The following is a 21,490-nucleotide window of genomic DNA, read 5'->3' as shown; positions in this document are numbered from 1 at the left end:
AAACATCCCCCTGTGGATTATGTGATCAATATAGGCCTGACTTGGTCCCATCTGCCATAAAGTAGACAAGCTAGGATCCAGTACAAAAGTCCCTAGGGGTATGTCAGGTCCAGAGATAAAAACAACAAGTATGCTGGTTCCTCTTCTCTCTGATGAAAGCCCTGTACAAGAACTCCCTTTTTCAGAAAAAGCTGAAGAGCTACAAGAACCCTGGTGACTTCTGAAGACAGACTGGTCAGCTTCCCTCCTATGGAAGACATCAAGTCACCTGCAAAGCCATGTCTAAAATTCTTAGCTGGCCCACTCTTATTTTACCAACATTGCCAATCACAACTTGCTTCATGATCCATATACTTAGCAGCAATGACAGATTTAAAAGTCTTGAAGGACAGTTGTTTCTCCTGAATTTAGTTTAGATTGCATTACCTGCTCAGATCTTTCATAGTTGTAACATCTAAAGCTTTCCTGCAGATGGATTCATGAATGGTAGGTTTCCTCATCAAAAGTGACCAGACAAACTGATGCCTGTTAACAGCTTTATTGAATAGACAGAATAATCTTTGAACAGTTCTTGTATGGAAGGAACATTGTAAAAATCTATTATTACAATCTCTTTGACATGCTTGTAACAGATGTGTGCAGAACAACAGAATTTTAATCTAATTCCATGCTAATCGCCTTGGGAGGAAGGAACAAATTAAAATATTGTTCAGGCTATGTCCTAAAGGAAGAGATGTGTGTATTTAGCTCACACCAGAACAATTTACCATTATTTGGGCTCATTTTAATATGAAAAACAAACAACTAAGTACTTTCTCTGTTTTTTTAAAAAAACCCAGAAAAAATAACAAGGCCACAAACACGCAAGACCTTGAAAATTCAAGTCCTGCCTTATAGAGGCAACTGTAACATTACTGAGTGCGTTAATATACCTTGTACTAGTTTATTTAGATTACTTTCCATAATCACAAAATGTCTGCAATTTAAAAGGACACTAAGCCACTTTAGTTTCTTTCTCTGCTAATGGCATGCTGTAGTTTGGTTTAATTACTAGCTTCATTCTTCTAGTATGTTAATCATTTGCTGGAAATGGGATGAATCCTGTGTTGCAGGCTGGATTTGGAAAGGATAATTCAGGTATGTGCAGCTCTAGGCTGATGTAATACAAACAGAGCTTTTCCCTTTCTCCTGAAGCCTCCATGACTGAAAAAGACACTATGTCCACACTGGGAGGAGGAAAGTGAAATTGATCTCATGAAACATTTCCATTGCTCAAGAAGGAAGTGACACAGACAAGAAGGATGACAAAGCATGTATAAGTAAACTGGATTTTTAGATCCTTAGAGGTACAGTTCTAATCAGTTTCCTGAGAGTAAGCCCCACTGAATAAAATGGGACTTACTTCTAAGTAAACCTGCTTATGATTGCTGCCCAAATGTTCCCTGTTGCTGTAGGAGAGCTACACCGAGATGGAATCAAAGGTAGCAGCTTTTGCTGGCTGCTTCCAAGTTTGCATGCCTTCGAGGTATGATAGCAAAGCCACTGGGAAAGGCAGCTGTATAGCATCACTTCTGGGCATGTATTTTTAAATGCCATCATTGTCCAAAAGAGGAAAGAAGCCTACAGCAGTGGCTGCTACAATATATATCAACATAGTAGCTGTAAATGAAATACTTAAAATTTATTCTGTTCATTCCTCCAAGCTTAATAAATGTGCTTTATTTACATGCTTAATTTTGCCTTCTCTTCTTGTACCTTTTGCATGCTCAGCTAGTTTTATCCTTTCCCACTTTTCATTCTTGCTATCCTAAGTAACTTTTTATCAGCTTCAATATTTTGCATATCAATTTGTGTTGCCTGTTAACATGTGGTTTGATGTCCCAGTACATCCCTGTTCCCAGTGGAGGTGGGGGGAGTGTTTGAGGAAACTGTGGCAGTATTTTTAGACAAAGACAGCTATGCTCCTTGCTAGTTATAGCTTCTGCTGTGATTGTAAGCATGAATCCGTGCTAAAGGAGGCCATTGTGCTAAAGCTATCTGTGGTGAGTTCTAGCCAATCACAGCAATTTGGAACTTTTTAAGTGTCTTCAAGAGCCTATAGAAGAGAGTCATACTAGTTTGGCCAGCTAGCAAACAAGGAGGTGGACCAGAGAAAACACTGGAAAGTAGCAGGTACTGTTACTGCATTAATAATACATTAGCAGTCCTTTTAGAGGGTCAGTCTGGGTAAGCTCAGCACTGGTAAAGCACTGACCACTGGAATGAAGATTTCAGAGCAAACAGTCCACCTCCTTACTGGGCATGGGCAAGTGCTCCTGCCCCTTGCCCAAAACCAAAGCCCTTGGGTCCAAAATTCTTAGCATAGCAGCCTGCAGAAGAGAGGTAGAAAGAAACAATTAGTACTTGTGCAAACAGAGGCTGTCACAGAGTATGAGCTAGAACAGATGAGAAAAGGTTAACTTGTCATACACTACAGATTTTTGAAAAAGAGAACATAGAATAGGACTGGACTGGACTGTAAGTCTCATTAAAAATTATCTCTCAGTGGACACTCTGAAGAAGAAAGGGATCACTCTGCTTTGCAGCCAGACTGCAAATCAATGGCATAGGTGAGAACAGAACAGGTATCCAGATTTTTAAATAAATGTCTGAGGAACTGTTCATGGAACCTAACAGCATTCTTTGCCACAGTTTTATATCATAGGTCTCTGCAAGCATCTGGAGAGGGATATAATATGCTACATATTTACATTCTACTTGGCAGCTGCCTGGTGACCTGTCAAAGGCTACCCAACCTAAGCAAGGTATCTGAAAATATATACCTTTGCAGTATATTTCACCATCCTTATCAGCCAAAGTAGTTGACTCCAGGCTTTTTCCACACTTTGCACATCGGAAACAGGATTTGTGCCATGACTACAGACAACACAAGGAATAGTTATTAGAGTGCAGGTAGTATTAATTAGATAATTCACATGTAGGAAGTTGGTGGTCTACTATGCCATGTATTTGTTTAGCACTAGTTATAATTCCTTTATCATAATCTATTGCAAAGTGTTTCAGAGGTCAAGTGTATGATAAAGATTAAGCACATATAAACCCTCATAACACTCCTCAGTGCCTATACCTGATGAAATAGGACCTTCCCTATAAAAGATTGTGCCACAATATCTAGTTAGCTGCTAAGGTACCATGGGTCTTCTTTCTGCAAAATACTAGAAGGGCATTTGCTGGACGCTATATTTCTTTTTAGAAGAATAATGGAAGAGGTAAAACCCATGTAAGGATGTGGTGCTTGGATATTATCAGTATTTTGGGTATATTCAGGTATCGTATGAAGTAATATTTGGGACTGATATCTGGAATTCTTGGAATATTGGTATCTGGGTGCCAAATGTTTCTGGAAATATTTAGGAATATTGAAGACCAATATTTTAAGGCTCCTAGGCCTTTTTTTCCCTTCCATTTGGCAGGTTTTGCAGCCACTGTTGCTTCTGTTTGTATCTGCAGACTTTTGGCCAGCAGTTGCTCTTGTGTGTTTGGTTATTGGCTTCTTTGTCCCAGAGAAAGCATGGAATTTTTTTCCCCCATAGGAAACAATGAAGACAAGTAGGATGTCTGGGGGCCTGTTGCATTGAGCCCCTTTATCCAATTCACTTGAAATTTGGAGGGTTGTCTAGTAGAGAGGCAGGGCTAGGTCCCCTGCAGTTTTGGTGTCATTTGCTTGAAAAACAGCCATCTCAGCCTCCCAGAAAGAATCCCCCCATAAGATCAAAAAAAAAAAACATTCAGAAGGGAGGAGAGGCTGAATCAGAATGCTGAAATGGTATGGGGGACGTGAATACTCCGACATACTGGTATGGAACCCATTCCTGAAATCTGAATATAAAAAATACTGATTCTTTTTTCAAGTGCACACCCTAGCTCATGCTAGGTTATGTATTATGTTTACTGACTAAATTCATTGTATAATTTTAAACTGTTAATATGATTTTAACAATTATTATACATTTTATACACTTTAAATGGACACCAAAATTCTTAACTGGTACTGAGATTATGGTATTGTATTCTTTTTCTTGATGCTGTTCTTGGTGCTGTTTGCTTACGTTATGAGTGAATGCAATAAAGTTTATGTATGTATTGGGGGGTGGGGGGAGGAAAGGTCCCCTGTGCAAGCACCAGTCGTTTCTGACTCTGGGGTGATGTTGCTTTCACAACATTTTCATGGCAGACTTTTTCCGGAGTGGTTTGCCACTGCCTTCCCCAGTCTTTTACACTTTCCTCCCAGCAAGCTGGGTACTCATTTTACTGACCTCAGAAGGATGGAAGGCTGAGTTAACCTTGGGCCAGCTACTTGAATCCAGCTTCTGCTGGAATCGAACTCAGGTCGTGAGCAGAGAGTTCAGACCACAGTACTGCAGTACTGCTGCTTTACCACTCTGTGCCACGGGGTCGCTTATTATGTATGTATACAGAGAAACAAATGAGCCTTGCCTCTCCCTACATCTTTCCAGAAATATACAGTTGGGAAAAATGCACATCACATTATATCACTGCAGTTCCACTCCCTCTCTCCCCTGCAAGTTCTAGTCAGTTGAATGGAAGTGGGAAATATACTTTTTCTCCTCCAGCTACACATTACTACAAAATGAGGGACAAGGCTGAGATTAATGGTACCTCTTTTTAATATTATTAGTTCAGAGCCCTCAAAATAAACAGGGCAGCCTATGGGTTTGTGTTGGTACTCAGCCCTGACCTGGATAGCCCAAGCTTGCTCAACCTCCATATAAGGAGGGTTGACCATGGTCAGTATTTGAATAGGAGACTACCAACAAATACTAGGGTCATAATGCAGAGGCAGGCAATGGCAAACCACCTCTGAACATCTTTTGCCTTGAAACCCATTTTCATAAGTAAGCTGCCGTAAGTCAGCTACGAGTTAACAGCAAAAAAAAAAAAAGTACTAGCTGTGACTCCTGTACTTTGTTTATGTTTTACTTCTGCTTTATGGACCGAACTAAACTAATACCCCAGCCTTCAGTTTCTGCTACCACCAAGACCAAAGCCTTACCTTCCCAGCTCCAACCACCTTCTCAGCAGCATATACAGCCTGACCACAGCGGGGACAGCCATCAGCACCTCCCACTTTCTGTGCTACCTTGGATGCGTTGGGATTGTTGGTGGGATAATGGGGTTGTTGCCTAGGAATCCAGAAAGGGAGACAGTCATTCTGTGAATATGTATGTAGGAGTTGTGGATGAGCCAGGACAGGTTGTGACTAAGGGGTGGGGGAAGTCCATTAGAACTCTAGGGGCACTGAAGCTATACGTGAGTGGTTCAGGCCAAGAGAGATCTTAATCTTTCATTATTGAATGGAAAGTCAAACAAAGTTCCATGAACATCTGAATGAGGCTACTGAATTTGTTTACATCCAGAGACTTGGCTGGATGAGGCTCCTGGACTCAACAAGGTAACTGAGCATAACCACATGCTCAACACAGCAGCCATCAAGGAGCCTGCAGTGGATGCAAACCAGCTATTTTATGTGAAAACAACTTGGATTCCGGAAGGTATCTGGAGCTTGATCCATTAGTCAGTGTTCCCGGTGTTGCAGACTCAAGATAGCCTCTCTTTTGCTGGTGTACTGCCCATTACACTGATTGAATACACTTTTCAAGGTAGAGAACCTTAAGTAGTTTTCAGACGCATTTGGCCGCCAAGCTGCCTTCCCCACCCCCCAGCCACACCTCTTCTAATGGAGCTTGCTTCAGGTCTTGGGAGTCTAGCTGGGGAAAATGCAATGAGGAGAAAAGCAACATAACAGTTCAGCACTATTTCCCCACCCACTTCTTCTGTCTTTTAAAAACCACTTCCCACTCTGCTTTGCAACCATGTTAGCATATCTGCACGGGTTTGCAACCTAATGTGATGTTAGGGCTTTGTTCCAAGCTGGCATTTGGAATCCAGAATTAACTTGGAAACAGGCAAGGATTCCAAAATTATTTAGCTTTAAACTGGATGTTTATTTAGATAATTAAACTTTAAAAACAGTTTTGGGTCAGCACAAACTTTGAATTATAGGGACTTCAGTGATCCTCTACTTTGTGACTAAGCATGAAATAAAAACATTGTTTACTGATTATGACAAATAAAATGGGACTCTTTTCTTAGTAAGCAGCAGGGGAAAAATGATAAAAGATGTCAACTCACTCTTCATGTTTGATCCCCAGTGCTTCCCCCTTGTCCATGCTTAAGGTCCCTGCTCCCTGTCCAAATCCATAGCCTTTTGGCCCATACTTCTTGCCATAACATGACTTGCAGTAGATCTCTTCTCCATGAACAGCCACTGTTGTGCTGTCCAGATTCTTCTTACAGACCACTGCAGAAACAGAAAAGAGACAATCAAACATTACCCATGAGTTCTAAGAACAGACCTGGTTTCTAAATAGACAGCTTGGGGAGATTTCTGGATAGTCAACATCAGCACCTATGAAGTCAATTAAATGTTGGGTGTGTCCAGCTCTTCCTTTCTTATACACTCGTCAGTTCAGATGATGATTATTTCATAAAGGAAAGCTGACAAGCAGGATCCACAAATGCAGTAAATAACAGATAAGGGGGAAATAGTTAATCAGTTCAGGAGGTCAAATTTATAGGTATCATATAAAAGATCCTGTTGAATTGAGTCTTGAGTAATAAGCCCATCAGGTGCAATATTCCACAATGGATACAATAAAAAAATGATTTTACAACTTGGTCAGTCCAAAAAGTATACACTTTGTAAATATTATGCATTGGCAGGTATTGACCACGCCAGACATGGACTTAAGGTGCAAAGAATTGTCAAGAAATCCAGTTACTTCATCAGCAAGTCATTGAAAGATTGTCAGGAGTGCAGATTTTTAAAATCATGCAGTGTCCAGCACTGTCACTAGCCAAATTACACTGAATGCACAAACATCTGTTTGTAAGAAAGAATCAACACATTCACTTTACAGATGACACTGGGTACCAGCGCCTGGATAAATGTGCAGCTCAAACCACACATTCAGCTGTACATACATTGAATGTAACATGAGAATTATTCAACATCCATATAAAGAAAAATCAAATGTACACTATTCATGGTTTGTATGTATGTTCACTGTAATTTGTAAACAGGGCTACTGTCTTCATGTCTATGCACATTGTACCTCTTTAAATACACATTATAACCTGAGCACAGTTACATAGTTCATCCTAATGTACTCTCTGACTATGGAAGTTATAACAGCCCCAAATGGTGAGGTGGGAAGAAGAGGACAGTGGTAAGGGTGAGAGAGGTCAAAGTAACAGCCAGTTGTTTAAGTAGCCAATAATTGTTCTCTGATTTTCCTTCTAATTCCAAAGGACTTTTAAAAAAGTATTGAGTTCGATAATATCCCTTAAGAGAGTTCAATAACATCCCTTGTGATCGCCAACAGCATAAATCCTCATCCTGCTCAACATTTAAAGTCTCAGGAAGCGACAGCATGCCTCATTGCCTGAAAAAAATGTCTTACTCTTGAAGAATGCAAAAACAAACACAGCAGCTCCCCTAGGAATGCCACAGTAGTAACTGGCTCTCTACCTTGCTACCAAATATGGGACTTTGAAGGCTGAACTTCCTCTCCACATTACCAAATATGGTGTTTTTCTTTTCTGACTGGCTTCAACCTCTGATGAGAGAATCAATGGCAGGAGAAAACCAAGATGTGCGGCCATGAAAGGAAGACTGCTTGAAAACTCTTGTCCAGCAGAAATAGCTAATGCTTCTGTAACTAGTCTGGAACCGGGTTCTGTGATTGCTCAGAACAGATATCCTGCACATCACTTCTTTTTAGGAGCCACTGATTCAGTGGGCATGGGGTTTTTTGCCTCTTAGGCCAACCCAGATAAAGCCAACCCAGCTTTGGTCAAAGAGATAGTATTTGACTTTGTCTGGCATTTACCTTTCTTTCATTCCACTCCTGTCCACCTATACTCGCGGCCACCTATCTTCGCGGCCAAGATTGCGTCTGCAAATTCGCGCCCGGCACAATTGTTTAAAATAATTGGACACTTAACTACACTGCCCCAGGGCAGACCAAACGTTAGAGAATTAGAAATAGGCTGTGAGGCTTTTGCGAAATTGTTTGCAGACAAAATCACGTCGCTCCGCCAGGACCTGCCCATCACCTTAGATACAGTACATGAGCCCGAGGCCCCATGCCTGTCTTCTGATCTAACTCTGGATCACTTCGACCCGCTCAACCTGGAGGAAGTTGACGGAATTCTCTCCTCTGCGCGCCCTACAACTTGCGATCTGGACCCATGCCCCTCCTGGCTAATTAAATCCTGCCTGAGGGAGCTTGAATGTCCTCTACGGGACATCATAAATAGATCCCTCTTGGAGGGGCGCTTTCCATCATCCCTGAAAGAGGCTTTGGTCCGACCCCTCTTGAAAAAAAGTAGAGCAGACCCGGCCGAATTGGCAAACTACTGACCGGTCTCTAATTTACCGTTTTTAGGTAAAATAATAGAGAGGGCAGTGGCGTCGCAGTTGCAGAGCTTTCTGGATGACGCTTCCATCCTAGACCCTTGCCAGTCCGGCTTTCGCCCGGGTTATGGGACGGAGACAGTACTGGTCGCCCTGGTAGATGATCTCCAACGGCATCTGGATCGGGGCGGTGTGGCGGTGCTGATGTTGTTAGATCTGTCGGCCGCGTTCGACACGGTCGACCATCGGCTACTGACCCGCCGCCTCGCCGATATAGGGGTGAGGGGGTCTGCCTTACAATGGCTCTCCTCCTTCCTCGAGGATCGGGGACAAAGGGTGGCAATTGGTTGCGAGCAGTCCCGGAGGCGCACACTGGATTGTGGAGTGCCTCAGGGGGCAGTTCTCTCACCAATATTATTCAATATCTATATGCGCCCTCTTGCCCAGATTGCCAGGGGATATGGACTTGGATGCCATCAATATGCAGATGACACCCAACTCTATCTGCTGATGGACGGCCGGCCTGACTGCGTCCCTGAGAATTTAGACCGGGCCTTGCAGGATATGGCAACGTGGTTGAGGGAGAGTGGGCTGAAACTGAATCCAGCGAAGACAGAAGTCCTTTGTCTGGGTCGGGGCGCCCGGGAAGAGGAAATACCTCTGCCAGTCTTCGACGGGGCGCCGCTGAAAGCGGCGCACCGGGTTAGGAGTCTGGGAGTTCTACTGGAGCCTTCATTATCAATGGAGGCCCAGATAGCAGCCACTGCCAAGTCAGCCTTTTTCCATTTGAGGCGGGCAAGGCAGTTGGCTCCCTTCCTAGAGCGCCAAGACCTGGCAACGGTACTTCATGCAACGGTCACCTCGAGACTGGATTACTGTAATGCCCTCTACATGGGGCTGCCTCTGTACCGAACCCAGAGGCTACAGCTGGTGCAGAACGCAGCAGCCAGACTGTTGCTGGGGCTCCCTAAATGGGAGCACATACGGCCTGGGCTGCGCGAGCTGCACTGGCTGCCGGTTATATTCCGGGTTCGTTACAAAGTGCTGGTCATTACCTTTAAAGCCCTATATGGTCGAGGACCTGTCTACCTTAGGGACCGTCTTTCCCCATATGAACCCCAGAGAGCACTGAGGTCAGCTGGAAAAAACTTGTTGACCACCCCCGGACCAAGAGAGGTGAAGCTGCAATGCACCCGCAATCGGGCCTTCTCCTCTGTAGCCCCGAACCTATGGAACCAACTTCCAGAGGAAATGCGGGCCCTGCGGGACCTTGAACAATTCCGCAGGGCCTGCAAGACCTTCCTCTTCCGACTGGCTTTCGCTTACGAAGAAAGTAGTTGCTAATGATTACCGCCATCATAAAAAAGAACAAGCAGCATTAGCACTTTTATTATTAACTAATTAATTAATTTTAAATTTATCAGAATTTTAATGTTAAATGTAACTTTGTTTTTTGTATAACTGAATGATGTTGTTAGCCACCCTGAGCCTGCTCCGGCGGGGAGGGCGGGATATAAATAAAATTACGTACCTACCTACCTACCTACTCTTTTCACAAGATTTCTCCACCTCATCTATTGATGCGAGGCCATGGCCAAATTCATTGCTTAAAAATGGATGCCTTTAAAAGTTGTGATGCACACATAAGAACTCATAAAACTTAAAAAGGACTACCCCACCCCCACTCTGACAGCAGTTTAGCTGAAAGAATCTGGGTGTGTGTTTGATGCAGGCCTCAGATTCAGTGGGAGCTCAAAGGAGCACAGCTCCTGTAACTTTCTGAGAGTTCCACCTCCTTATCCATTGAATAGTAATGCTGTTGCATAACAATCCCTGGATGAGCTCCAGCACCTATTTTTCTACAAAATGACCCCTGGTTTGATGCAATCCACTACTTATTTACACTGCTGTCTTCTAATACATAATGTTGCTGTCAGTAAGGTTGCCAGCCCCTTGGTGGAGGCAAGGGTCCACACTTGTTAGGCCCTGCCGCCCCCATCAGCTGGCCAGTGGGGGGACTTACCAGGAGAAAGGCCAAGGCCTCAGAGCCAGAGTCACATAGGAAGTAATGTCATCATCCCAGCAACATCTGGGCAATGCTGGTATTTGGGCAAAAACTCTACAGTAGAAACAAGTTTTGCCATAGGGTTTTGGCTACATAGCGGCCCCGTGGCGCAGAGTGGTAAAGCAGCAGTACTGCAGTACTGTGGTCTGAACTCTCTGCTCACGACCTGAGCAGATTCCGGCAGAAGCTGGATTCATGTAGCTGGCCCAAGGTTGACTCAGCCTTCCATCTTTCCGAGGTCGGTAAGATGAGTACCCAGCTTGCTGGGGGGAAAGTGTAAAAGACTTGGGAAGGCAATGGGAAACCACCCCGTAAAAAAGTCTGCCATGAAAACGTGAAAGCAACGTCATCCCAGAGTTGGAAACAATTGGTGCTTGCACAGGGACTTTCCTTTCCTTTCATTTGGCTAAATACCAGGCATCACTCAAAAGTCACAGTGTGATAACATCACTTCTTATGTGACACCAGTGACAAGGCTTGGGACTTTCTCTTTCTCCTGGTAAGTCCCCCCCCCCCCCCCAATCCACTGCCAGTTGCTGGAAGGGACCTGACAACCCTAGCTGTCAGTCTTAAGCCAGTGAAACAAGACCCAATTTACCACTGAAGTGTTGCCATTACACTTGATCAGAGCAAGTGTGGTCAAGGTTACCAACTGGACAGGGGGAAATATCCTGTCCATTTAATAGAGGTGTAATGAATGGAAATGTGCAGCTGAAGCTCTTTATGGCATGAAGTTAAATAACATCACCTAGCCCTGACCTGGATAGCTTAGGCAAGCCTGATCTCATCAGATCTCAGAAGCTAAGAAGGGATGACTCTGGCAAGTACTTGGGAGACCTCCTTGGAATACTAGAGCTCAGAGATGCAGGCTTTATTCAGCCACCTCTCTGAATATCCTCCATGCCCCCAGTAGGGGTCAGTCACCAGAGGTCAACATGACTTCCAGGTGCACACACACACTCAACGCACATCCACATAAAAATACAAAACAATACCAAAAAGACGTTAAATAACGTAACCTGATAATCACTTGCAGTTCAAATTGATGTTAAGGAGACAGAGGAACCAATTTAAATGTTGATAACCATGAATGTGATCCATTTGCAACAACTGTCCAGGAAAGTAGATCACTTAAGGAAATTTCTCTGTACAAAGAGTGACCAGAGTCTGAATCTTATTTTGTACAGTTTAAAACTGTTATGTGCATTTTAGAATCTTGATTCTGGGTAGTTTTTATTTTTGTCTTTAACAGCTTGAGATCTTATATTGTTTGCATTGTTTTAATTACCGTATACTACTTTTTATGCTTGAATTGGGGGGAAAGTGATGCAAACATTTCACTGAATTATTTTCTTATGCAAGTAAAGTAATGCTTAAAATCCTACAACAAAGAATATTACCATATATGGACCAAGAAATACCAGATGTTCAAGCTGGATTCAGAACAAAAAAAAGGCACTAGAGATCATATTGTGAATTTACATTGGTTACTGGAGCATACAAAAAAAATCAGAAGAAAATAAGCTTGTATTTCATAGATTACAGCAAAACTTTTTACTCTACAAATCATGAAAAGCTATGGACAGTTTTAATAGAAATAGGTATGTGGGAACATTGATCATTGTGATGCACAATCTGTATTCCAGACAAGAGGCTACTATTAGGACAGAATATGGAGAAACATAATGGTTTTCAATTGGCAAAGGGGTCAGAAAAGGATGTCATCTCCCTATCTCTTCAATCTATATGCAGAATATCATAAGGAAAAATGGATTAGATTTAGATGAAGATGGAGTGAAAATTGGTGAAAGGAACTTTAACAATTTGAGATGTGCGGATGTCACCACATTAGTGGCAGAAAATAGCAAAGACTTGATACAACTCCTGATGAAAGTGCAAAAGCAGGATTACAGTTGAACATCAAAAAGACAAAAGTAATGACTTCTGGGGAATTATACAACTTGAAGGCTGATGGTTCCATCATCAACCAAAAGAGAGACTGCAATCAAGAAATCAGAAGACAATTGAGACTGGAAAGCGCAGTCATAAAGAGCTAGAAAAGATTCTTAAGTGTAAGGATGTGTTGCTGGTGACCAAGTTCAATTCATGCCTTAGTATTCTCCTGAACTCTCCCTAGAAGATAAACAGACTAAACGGAAGCTATCTTTGATCACATTATGAGAAAACAAGAGTTAATGGAAAAGTTGAAGGCAGCAGGAAAAGAGGAAGACTCAATGTGAGATGGATTAATTTAATAAAGGAAACCATAGCCTTCAGATTATAAAAATGGAGCGAGGCTGTTGACAATAGCGTGTTTTGAAGATCATTAATTCATAGGGGTGACATGAGTCAGAAGCAACTTTATGACACTTGACGCACACATAAACAATTCATAAATAAGCAATGTGACAATGTTATCCCATCCTATCTTGCCTCACAATCTGATTGCATGGTTTAGATAACATATGCCCTGGGCAATGCACTTTTTGGAAAGGCAAAATATACATATTTAAAGAGTTATTACACAGACAATAAGAACAACAAGAAATAGCAAATTCAAGGTGCAAAGATAAGAAGTTGCAAGCTTAAGACAGACTGACCCATTATGAAGGCAGAAGTTTGTTCCAATCCCCTTCCATGTTATTGCCAGAGACATGAAAGGTTCTTGGCCCCTGTCCTTTTCCAATACTTCTCAGTGTTGAAGATGGCTGTATGCCATATACCTGAATATCTCTATCTGAGTACTGGAGAGAAACTGTGTTGGTCATAAACGCTTATGCTCAACTGGAGCCAAATGAAAGGAGCTGGAGAAGCCACCTATGTTAACCCTTGTGTCTGCCTCATTAGCAAATACCATGGAGTTGAGAGAAAATCTAATAAAATGCCTTAAGTCAAAGATACCTAAGCCTTGCCTTCCTTATTTATCTTACTTTTCCATGCTCCATTACTTTCAAAACTCTTCTCCCTATTCCAGTTTGGGGGTTTTTTGATGAAAAATTTAGATGCTACCCTTAGAGCACAATCCAAAGGGGGGGGGCTGAAAGCGCTCTGGGAGTGGACTTCCTGCTATGTGGATGGCAGAAGCATTTGTGCTGACGTACGGCCGGCGTTGCCACAAGAGAGGGGAGTTACGTAGGCAGGCGGGCCGCTCCATCACCGCTCTGCCCGAGAGCAGCAGTGCCTGAGGGCTGCACCTGAGAGTGGGTAGAAGTGAGGCGGAATGCGGCGGAGGGGGTGGAGTTGGGGGCGTGACCAGGCTTAGGCGGCTTCCTGAGCACTTTGGGCCATGACATGCCCCCTCCCGAGAGGCGCAATGTTACGTCTGCAAAAACAGCGGCGAGTCCCATAGGCACTCATTGAAACCAAAAACAAAGGTCGGCTCCACCGCTGCAGAAGTTCGCAAACCCCTTAGGGAGCGGCGTGATTGCCTAGCCAATCCCCTCGCGCCTCAGGCTGATGAGCCCCCCTCCCCAGAACCCAATTGTGGTCTCCCCCTCAGTTGTTAGGGACCGCTTCGCATGGCAGCAAGCTCTGCCAGCAAGCTCCCGGCCATACAGACTTAGAGCGAGGGACAGGCAGGCACGTTGGTGAGGGGAGTTTTGCACTGTGCTGTTGCTTTGACAGTATCTTTGACTTACAAGGGGGAGAGAGAGAGAGATCTAACTGTTCTTGATTCCAGGTCTCCACAGGTTCCAAACTCCCAGAGGCTCTGCATGCAAGGACTGTCACCCATGGATGGGTAAGTTCCACTGTGCCCCCCCTCCCCTCGCTCTTGACTGCTCAGTGTGCGAGTCTCTGGCACTTGAACCAGGCAGTGGGCTCCTGCAGGGGGCATTTGCTGACCCCGCTACCCTGTGCTATTACCTTCTCCCTTCCCTTTGTCTGCCCTCTGCTGCTTTCCCAACCCCTGGCAGGGCACCGGGGGGGGGGGGGGTGGCAGCTGCCCCGATGCAGGGAGGTAGGTCAGAGACTGTCCCTTTAAGAGAGCGGCCAGCTGAAATGCAGCCTGCCCCTCCAGCTGCTGCCCCTGCAGGTGCTCTTGATCTTTCTCCATTTTGCTGGTGAGACTCCAACACAGAGGCTTCCACGTGTGTCTCTCCACCCCCACAGCTGTTTTTGCTTGCCGCTCTGAATGGAGCCCCACCCACGGCGAGACTGCCCAGCATGTACCAGGAAGACTGTTGTACTCTGTTCCGGAAAAAATAAAGTCTGATCTGTGCCCTCTGTTGTCTCTCCTGCTTGGCATCTGCTGCACGTTCCCTGGGCACCACCCCCCTGTCAGTGGCCTCTCTGAGGGAATGCCTGGGTGGGCAGACTTGGTTCTTTGGGGGGGACAGGCTATGAGCCGCCACGCTGCCCCCTGCATAGCTGGACAGGGGAGGGGGGTGCTGCCATTCAGCCTGCCCGGGCTGACAGCCTACCTGACTCCACAGGGCTGTTGTGCGCAGGGCACTAAGGGGGGGGGGGCTGCTGAAGTGGATGCATGCCCAGTGGCTTGCACTCTGAGTTCTGCGGCCCCCAGGGGAGGTGTTACTTGCACATAGCGGGGGGCGGCAGCAGAGCAACACCGGGAGGGGGGCTCCAGGGGGTGTCTTTTGGACTTGGTCTGCCCACTCCCAGACACACATTCCAGCCACTGTCTAGGACAGCAAACTCCTGCACTTGGTACTTCCTGCTTGTCTGCACATGCCTCTACCTGCCTGCCTGCCATTTCTGACAGTGGAAGGGAGTGAGGGGATTGATGGCCTCTCAGACGCGGGCTTTCCGCCCCCTCACCCGGTCACATGCAACAGGCTGGCCAATCCCGTGGTCCCGCACGAGCCTGTGTCTCCCCCACCCCTGCCTCGGCAGTGGGCCAACGACGTGTGCCTGGGCAGAATCACCATGGCGACAGGTTCTCTCTCGCTCGTTGGGCTGCTCTCCCCCTCCAAGCATGGCGTAACGTCTCCCTTTGGAAGCCGACTGTGGGCACCGATGCTAGTTCTGCACTTGAGCACAGCTACATGGCGGTTCTCTGGATTAGGCTGTAAATGTACTATTTGCAGTCACAGTATATGGCTGGGACAGCCAGGTGAACAATGAATGCAGTTGTCCCCATCACATTTAATTTGGTTCTTCCTGACAACCTAATGTGGTGGACACAGGCAATAGATACTGGTACGCATTAGAAGAACAGACTGCTCTGAAAGGACAACATAGCTGTTTCTGCTATCCATGCCTACAATTAAAAGGCATCGTTGCCAGCTGCTAAATTTCAGAGCGATACATTAACACACGCACCGGTGTATTAACAATGGCAAAATTCAAAACTGCACTGGTTGAATTATCACTCTCACACATAAAGTGTGTAAATAAGCATTTAGTGCAATATAAAACAATACATGCAGCAAAACATTAGAACACACACCCTCTCGTTGCTCCCCCAGTCTGTTTTCCCTATCAAGGTCTTAGAGGCGTCACCAGCCGCTTTCTGCAGTCCAGACCTTGGTGGAGCTGGGGGCTTTGTTCTTTGCAACTTCTCTTAGAGAGAACAAAGACTGTATTTCCTGGATTATTTATGGTTTCATAGGAGTAACCCTTCATCAGTCTTCTCTCGATGGTGCTTTTACTGGAGCCACAGTACACTGAATTCATTCATGAATTGACGCATGTGTTCACAAGGAGAGCTGGTAGCAGAGATTTGTGAATGCATGTGTTGATCCATGAATTAATTCAGTGTACTGGTGCTCCAGTAAAAGCAGCATGAGAGAAGACTGACGAAGGGTTACTCCTACGAAACCGTAAATAATCCAGGAAATACGGTCTGTGTTCTCTCTAAGAGAAGTTGCATAGAACGACGCCCCCAACTCCACTCGAGGTCTGGACTGCAAAAAGTGGCAGAAGGTGACACCTCTAAGACCTTGACAGGGAAAATGGACTGGGGGAGCGATGAGGGGGTGTGCGTTCTAATGTTTTGCTGCATGTATTGTTTTATATTGCACTAAATGCTTAATTACACACTTAATATGTGAGAGTAATAATTCAACCAGTGCAGTTTTGAATTTTGCCATTGCTAAATTTCAGAGCGGCTGTTGAGCTAGGACCAAGGAGCTCCATGGACTGTTTCTTCTGTGCTCTCAGAGAGTAGCAGGTCACCACAAAGCATTAGATGCCTCTCCTCTCACTAGCCAATGTTTACTTTACTACAGCCCCAAACAAGCATTAGCATGTATGAGATTGTCAGAGAGGGAACACAGAGACTTGAGCCAGGGCTGCAAGCCCATGCCATATAAACAAAGATGGATGTAACACTCACACAAAGATAAACTAACACAGGATGCAGTATGTAGCAGCCTCACGAGAGCAACAAGAGCCTTTTCATTAAAAACAAAAACAACTGAACACTAGCTGGCCACAGAAGCTATGTGCAAATCTCAGCTTCAAAAGGCAGGCTTCTTACCATGGCAAGTGTCTGGCTATCAATCTGCTGTCAATTACCCAGGAGTGACAGTGAGAGAGCAAGATCAGAGCACCAGCTTTCTGCCCGAAGTGCCTCACATTGCCTCCATCTTATCCTCACAACAAACCTGTGAAGTAGGTTAGGATGAGAGTGTGGGACTGGCTGTCACAGTCCAGGGCACCACCCCTCTGGGGATGAAGGGATGGGCATAGCTACAAGAAAGGTAACGGAAGACCCATCAGGGCTGATGAAAGTAAGGGAGGTGCAGCCAGAAGGAAGGCTAAGCACCATTAGCTCCAGTGTGGTGTATTGGTTAAAACTATGTGATTGGGAACTGGAAAATCCAGGTTCAAATTCCCACATGTGCCATGGAAGCTTGCTGGGTGTAGTGTCCAGGACAGGAGCTTAACAAGCTGAGAGAAGGACTCAGGCTTTTAAAGCAGAACCGAGCGGGTGGAAGTAATGAGAGGTGAACTGACTGGACTATAAGGGGGTGGTTAACCACTGGAACCAGCTGTGTAAATTAGATTCTGGTAGTGTAAGTTATTGGGTAAGATATCATGATCCATTAGGTATGTGACTAGGGGGAATCAGGTCACATCACTCTCCATTCGTAGTTAGATTACTGAATACTTATTCTAGCATATGCATTCATCTGATGAACTGAACATCTACAAAACCATATGCAAGTAGCAGTTGCTAATACTTAAGGTGCCCTCAAACTTCTGGTTGCAGCAAAACCAACATGCAAAACCAAAAACAGCAGCTAACCCTCTAGATTTTTAATTGCATTAGCAATGCTTGTGAGGCTCAACTACTATAATGTACTCTAAATGGACTTTCCCTTGAAGACAATCAAATGCAATGACCCATTTGCTATCAAGTGTTAGCTGAATTGGACCACAGTACACCCTATTTTGAAGTCCCTTCATTGGTTGCATATTTGTTTTTGTGTCCAATTCAAGGCATTAATGAATGCATTTAAAGCCAATTACAATAATCAGGCAGCCTTCTGTTGCCTATCCTGCCACTTAGGGTGGTCCATCTGGCATCAACCAGAGTCTAAGCCTTTTCTATCATGGCTCCGGCTCTGTGGGATGGGCTTCCCTGTTTGCCAGGGCTTTGGAGAGGGTTTAAATGGCTGGCATCTTTTAAGGGGTGGGGAAGGGGGGATGAATTTGGGACTTGCTATCTTATCTTTCGTTTTAGCCAGGGATGTTTTAACTAGTATTGTAAGCCACCTTGAACCAAAAGAAAAGGCAGGATGTCTTAATAAATAAATTAATTACTTGGGTCCTGCATACTTGAGAAGCTATCTGCCTCACATATGCATCCATGCAACAACTCTGCTTCCTGCAGCAAAGTCTTTTAGCAATCCTATCTCTGGCCAAGGTTAGATCTGTTACAGTCCAGATGTGTGCTTTTTCAGTTGCTTATCCACTTTTGTAGGATTGCCTCCTGGAGGAGGTGGTGAAAAATTTTACCCTACTTTCATATGAGGCCACAAAACAGAATTGTTCAAAGAGCCTTCAGAGAACAGCAAGAGGGATGGTCTGGTTTATAATTGGGCTATTTGTAGTTGGTTATTTTTATATTAGTATATGCTCTTATGGATTTTTTTTAAAAAAAATGTTGACTATTAGTTGTGTATTATGAGTTCTTGTTACCCACCTTGGATCCTGACTTTATTAAGAGAAAGGTGAGCATATAAATATTTTAAAAACTATTTTTGCAGGTAGATTTTACTGTTTGTTGGTTTGAACTGTTTGCAAGTTGTTGTGCAAAAATTGTTCTACTGATAATTAGAAGGTCTCATGAGCTACTGGAAGTAGAATTTTAAAAGGAAATCATCATATGCATCCATCACTTGATAAAAGGTTATAAACAAATTAGATCTGTTTATTTGCTTAGTTTAGGGTGCATTTATATCTTATGAACACATGGATCTTGGACTTAATAATTTATTTTAAGGTAAAAAGACATTTTAACAATTTAGAAGGTAAAGGCTTTGCATAGGTATTTTTTCTCCTGAATGAGTCTCCAAACCTCTCAAGTAATTCTGCAAAATCCTCTGTAATCCTTTTCAGTAGCCAGCCTACCTTCTTCTTTTCCCTCCACAAGGGACTTTGCAGGAAAGCTAAAGCTAGGTTGCTCTCTGGGGTATTGTGGCAAACATCCAAATGTCAAGTTGTTTATAGGAATTCCTCAGGAGCAATTGCAGGAATCAGATTGTATGGATCATGTTGACAACAGTAACAAGGTCTGGATATTACATATCTGAAGAACTGAGCTCTGGCTCACAGAAGCTTATGCTGAGATAAATGTGGTTAGTCTTAATGATGACACTTGATTTTGTTTTACTTTGCTACAAAATACTAACACAGCTATTCTTTTGCAAGCATACCCACAACAATGGAAAAGAACACAGGGGCCCTGTGGACTGAGATACTCACTGCACAAAAAGCAGGATTTGTGGAAACTGTTGCCTTCACACTGTACCTCTTCTGCAAAGTACACGGTTTTCTGGCACACGCCACATTTTTTTCCTCCTCCCCAGTTTGGCATCCTGCAGAGGGGACAAGTGGGAACGACATCACTGCCAAAGGACAAATTAAGACACCAAAAAAAAAAAAAGGTCAGAAGTACAAACTGCCAAGAGAACAATTAAAGAACCTGCTAAATCTCAGGAATCATCCCACAAGTACCTGGGAAAAGATAAAAGTTTTGCGTGTCTGTCTGGTGTGACATCAAACTCCTGTAGTGTAGCCCATGGTCTGAAAAGACAGCTTACATGCTCCTATAATTAGGCAGATGTGCACATTATTCAAATTAAATTTTGGGTTATTGCTTGTCTCATTTCTGTTCTTTTCTATGTGCATTTCCAAACACAAGTGGAAGGTAAGCACTGGTTATAAAGAAAAGGATCAGATGGAAAATTGCCTCAGGTACTTAACTGGTAGTACCCTCCCTGTATGAGCTGGTAGAGTTACTCATTAAAACTGCAGATCCCAGCATGCTTTATCTGTGATTGAGGTAGGCAAGTATTTATTTATTTACATTCACATATGTGTGTGAGTGTGTGAGAGAGAGAGGGGGGGGGGAGACAGAGAGGGGGGGAGGGAAATCATTTGAACCTCAATGGGGATTCAAAGTAGCTTACATCATTCCACTCTTAAAAGAGTGTCAGACTGAAATCTGGAGAACCAGGTTTGATTCCCCACTCCTCCACATGAAGCCAGCTGGGTGACCTTGGATCAGTCACAGTTCTCTCAGAACTCTCACAACCCACCTACTTCACAGGGGAAAGGAAGGGAACAGGATTGTAAGCTGCTCCAAGACTCCGTTGGGTAAGGGCAGGGTATAAAACCAACTCTTCTTCCTCCTGTCTTCCATCTTATCATCACAACAACTCTGTGAGGTAAATTAGCCTGAGAGAATATGACTGGCCCAAGGTCACCAAATGAGCTTCCATGGCATGGATTCAAGCCTGGGTTTCCCAGATATTAATCTGACACTCCTCTGGGCTAAGCTGAGCTGCAAGAAGCATCTTTTGCAGCTACATTAATTTGTTTCTCCTGCAGGACTCAAAGCTCTTACCTCACTGTATTCAACAGTTGTCCAAGGTCAAGTATATCATGTGACTTAAGTTTTCTGTAAAATAAATAGTCTCTTCCTTTATTTTGGATGCAGCAAAATGGCACAGAACCAATGGGACCAGTTTGAATTTGTGCAATTAACTGCTGCAAACTCCTGGGATCTGAGTGCAAGATCAGTACTGCACTAACAGACTGCCTTCCAGGGTGCGTATAAATCCATCAGTTCCTCATAAATGAGGCAGAGGTAATGAAATCAAGGGTGTGGTTAGACAGATGGAGCCACAGCAAAAAAAAAATCATCAGATAAAAAGCATTGAGCAAGGCAATGCATGGCTTGAGAGTACAGGAAGCCCAGCCCTATCTCTTGAATGAGTAATAAATCAAACCGATATATGCAGCAGATGCAGACTATTCCTTATACCTCTCTTGCTGGAGTTTTTTTTTTTTTTTAAAAACCAGACTTCAAGAATAAGGCCAGTTACCAAACCAATAACCATAGAAAAAGCCCAGCAGGAATTCATTTGCATATTAGGCCACACACCCAATGCCGAGCCAGCTGGAACTGCATCCCTGTGTTCCTGCTCAAAAAAAGCACTGAATTCTACTAATCACCTGAAACAGATGTTAGGGCTTAACAGTTAGGCTAACTATCCTGTAAGTTTCTGAATCCCCCTTTTTAAAAAAAGGGTTTTTTTTATTAACTTGTCAGACTTATTTACAATAAGACATAGTATGTAGCATAATTACAATGTCTTTTCCTTACAAAATAAAATTAGAAGATTCAGTTTCTTTAAAAAAGGAGAGGAGTTATTAAAAACACAGCATCTGGACCCCTTTTTAAAAACTGGGGTGACATTTGCTGATTTTAGCCATAAGTTACATGTTAGCAG

At 43.9% G+C, this 21,490-nt stretch overlaps 1 protein-coding gene across 1 annotated transcript in view; it reads right to left on the bottom strand.

Annotated features, from left to right (window-relative positions):
- Positions 1-522: 522 nt before the first annotated feature.
- CSRP1 (cysteine and glycine rich protein 1) overlaps positions 523-21,490 on the bottom strand; it is a 36,233-nt gene continuing 15,265 nt past the window's right edge. The window contains exons 2-6 of the mRNA XM_060231153.1: positions 19,458-19,570; positions 6,214-6,382; positions 5,075-5,204; positions 2,823-2,916; positions 523-2,369 (exon numbers count right to left, since the gene is read on the bottom strand). Of these exons, the coding sequence (XP_060087136.1) occupies positions 2,293-2,369; positions 2,823-2,916; positions 5,075-5,204; positions 6,214-6,382; positions 19,458-19,569 (582 nt within the window). The 5' untranslated portion in view covers position 19,570 and the 3' untranslated portion in view covers positions 523-2,292. The remainder of the gene's footprint in view (positions 2,370-2,822; positions 2,917-5,074; positions 5,205-6,213; positions 6,383-19,457; positions 19,571-21,490) is intronic.

This window comes from Heteronotia binoei, chromosome 2, assembly GCF_032191835.1.
Source record: "Heteronotia binoei isolate CCM8104 ecotype False Entrance Well chromosome 2, APGP_CSIRO_Hbin_v1, whole genome shotgun sequence".
NCBI classification, from domain to species: Eukaryota; Metazoa; Chordata; class Lepidosauria; order Squamata; family Gekkonidae; genus Heteronotia; species Heteronotia binoei.
This window is presented reverse-complemented; position numbering and strand designations above follow the sequence as displayed.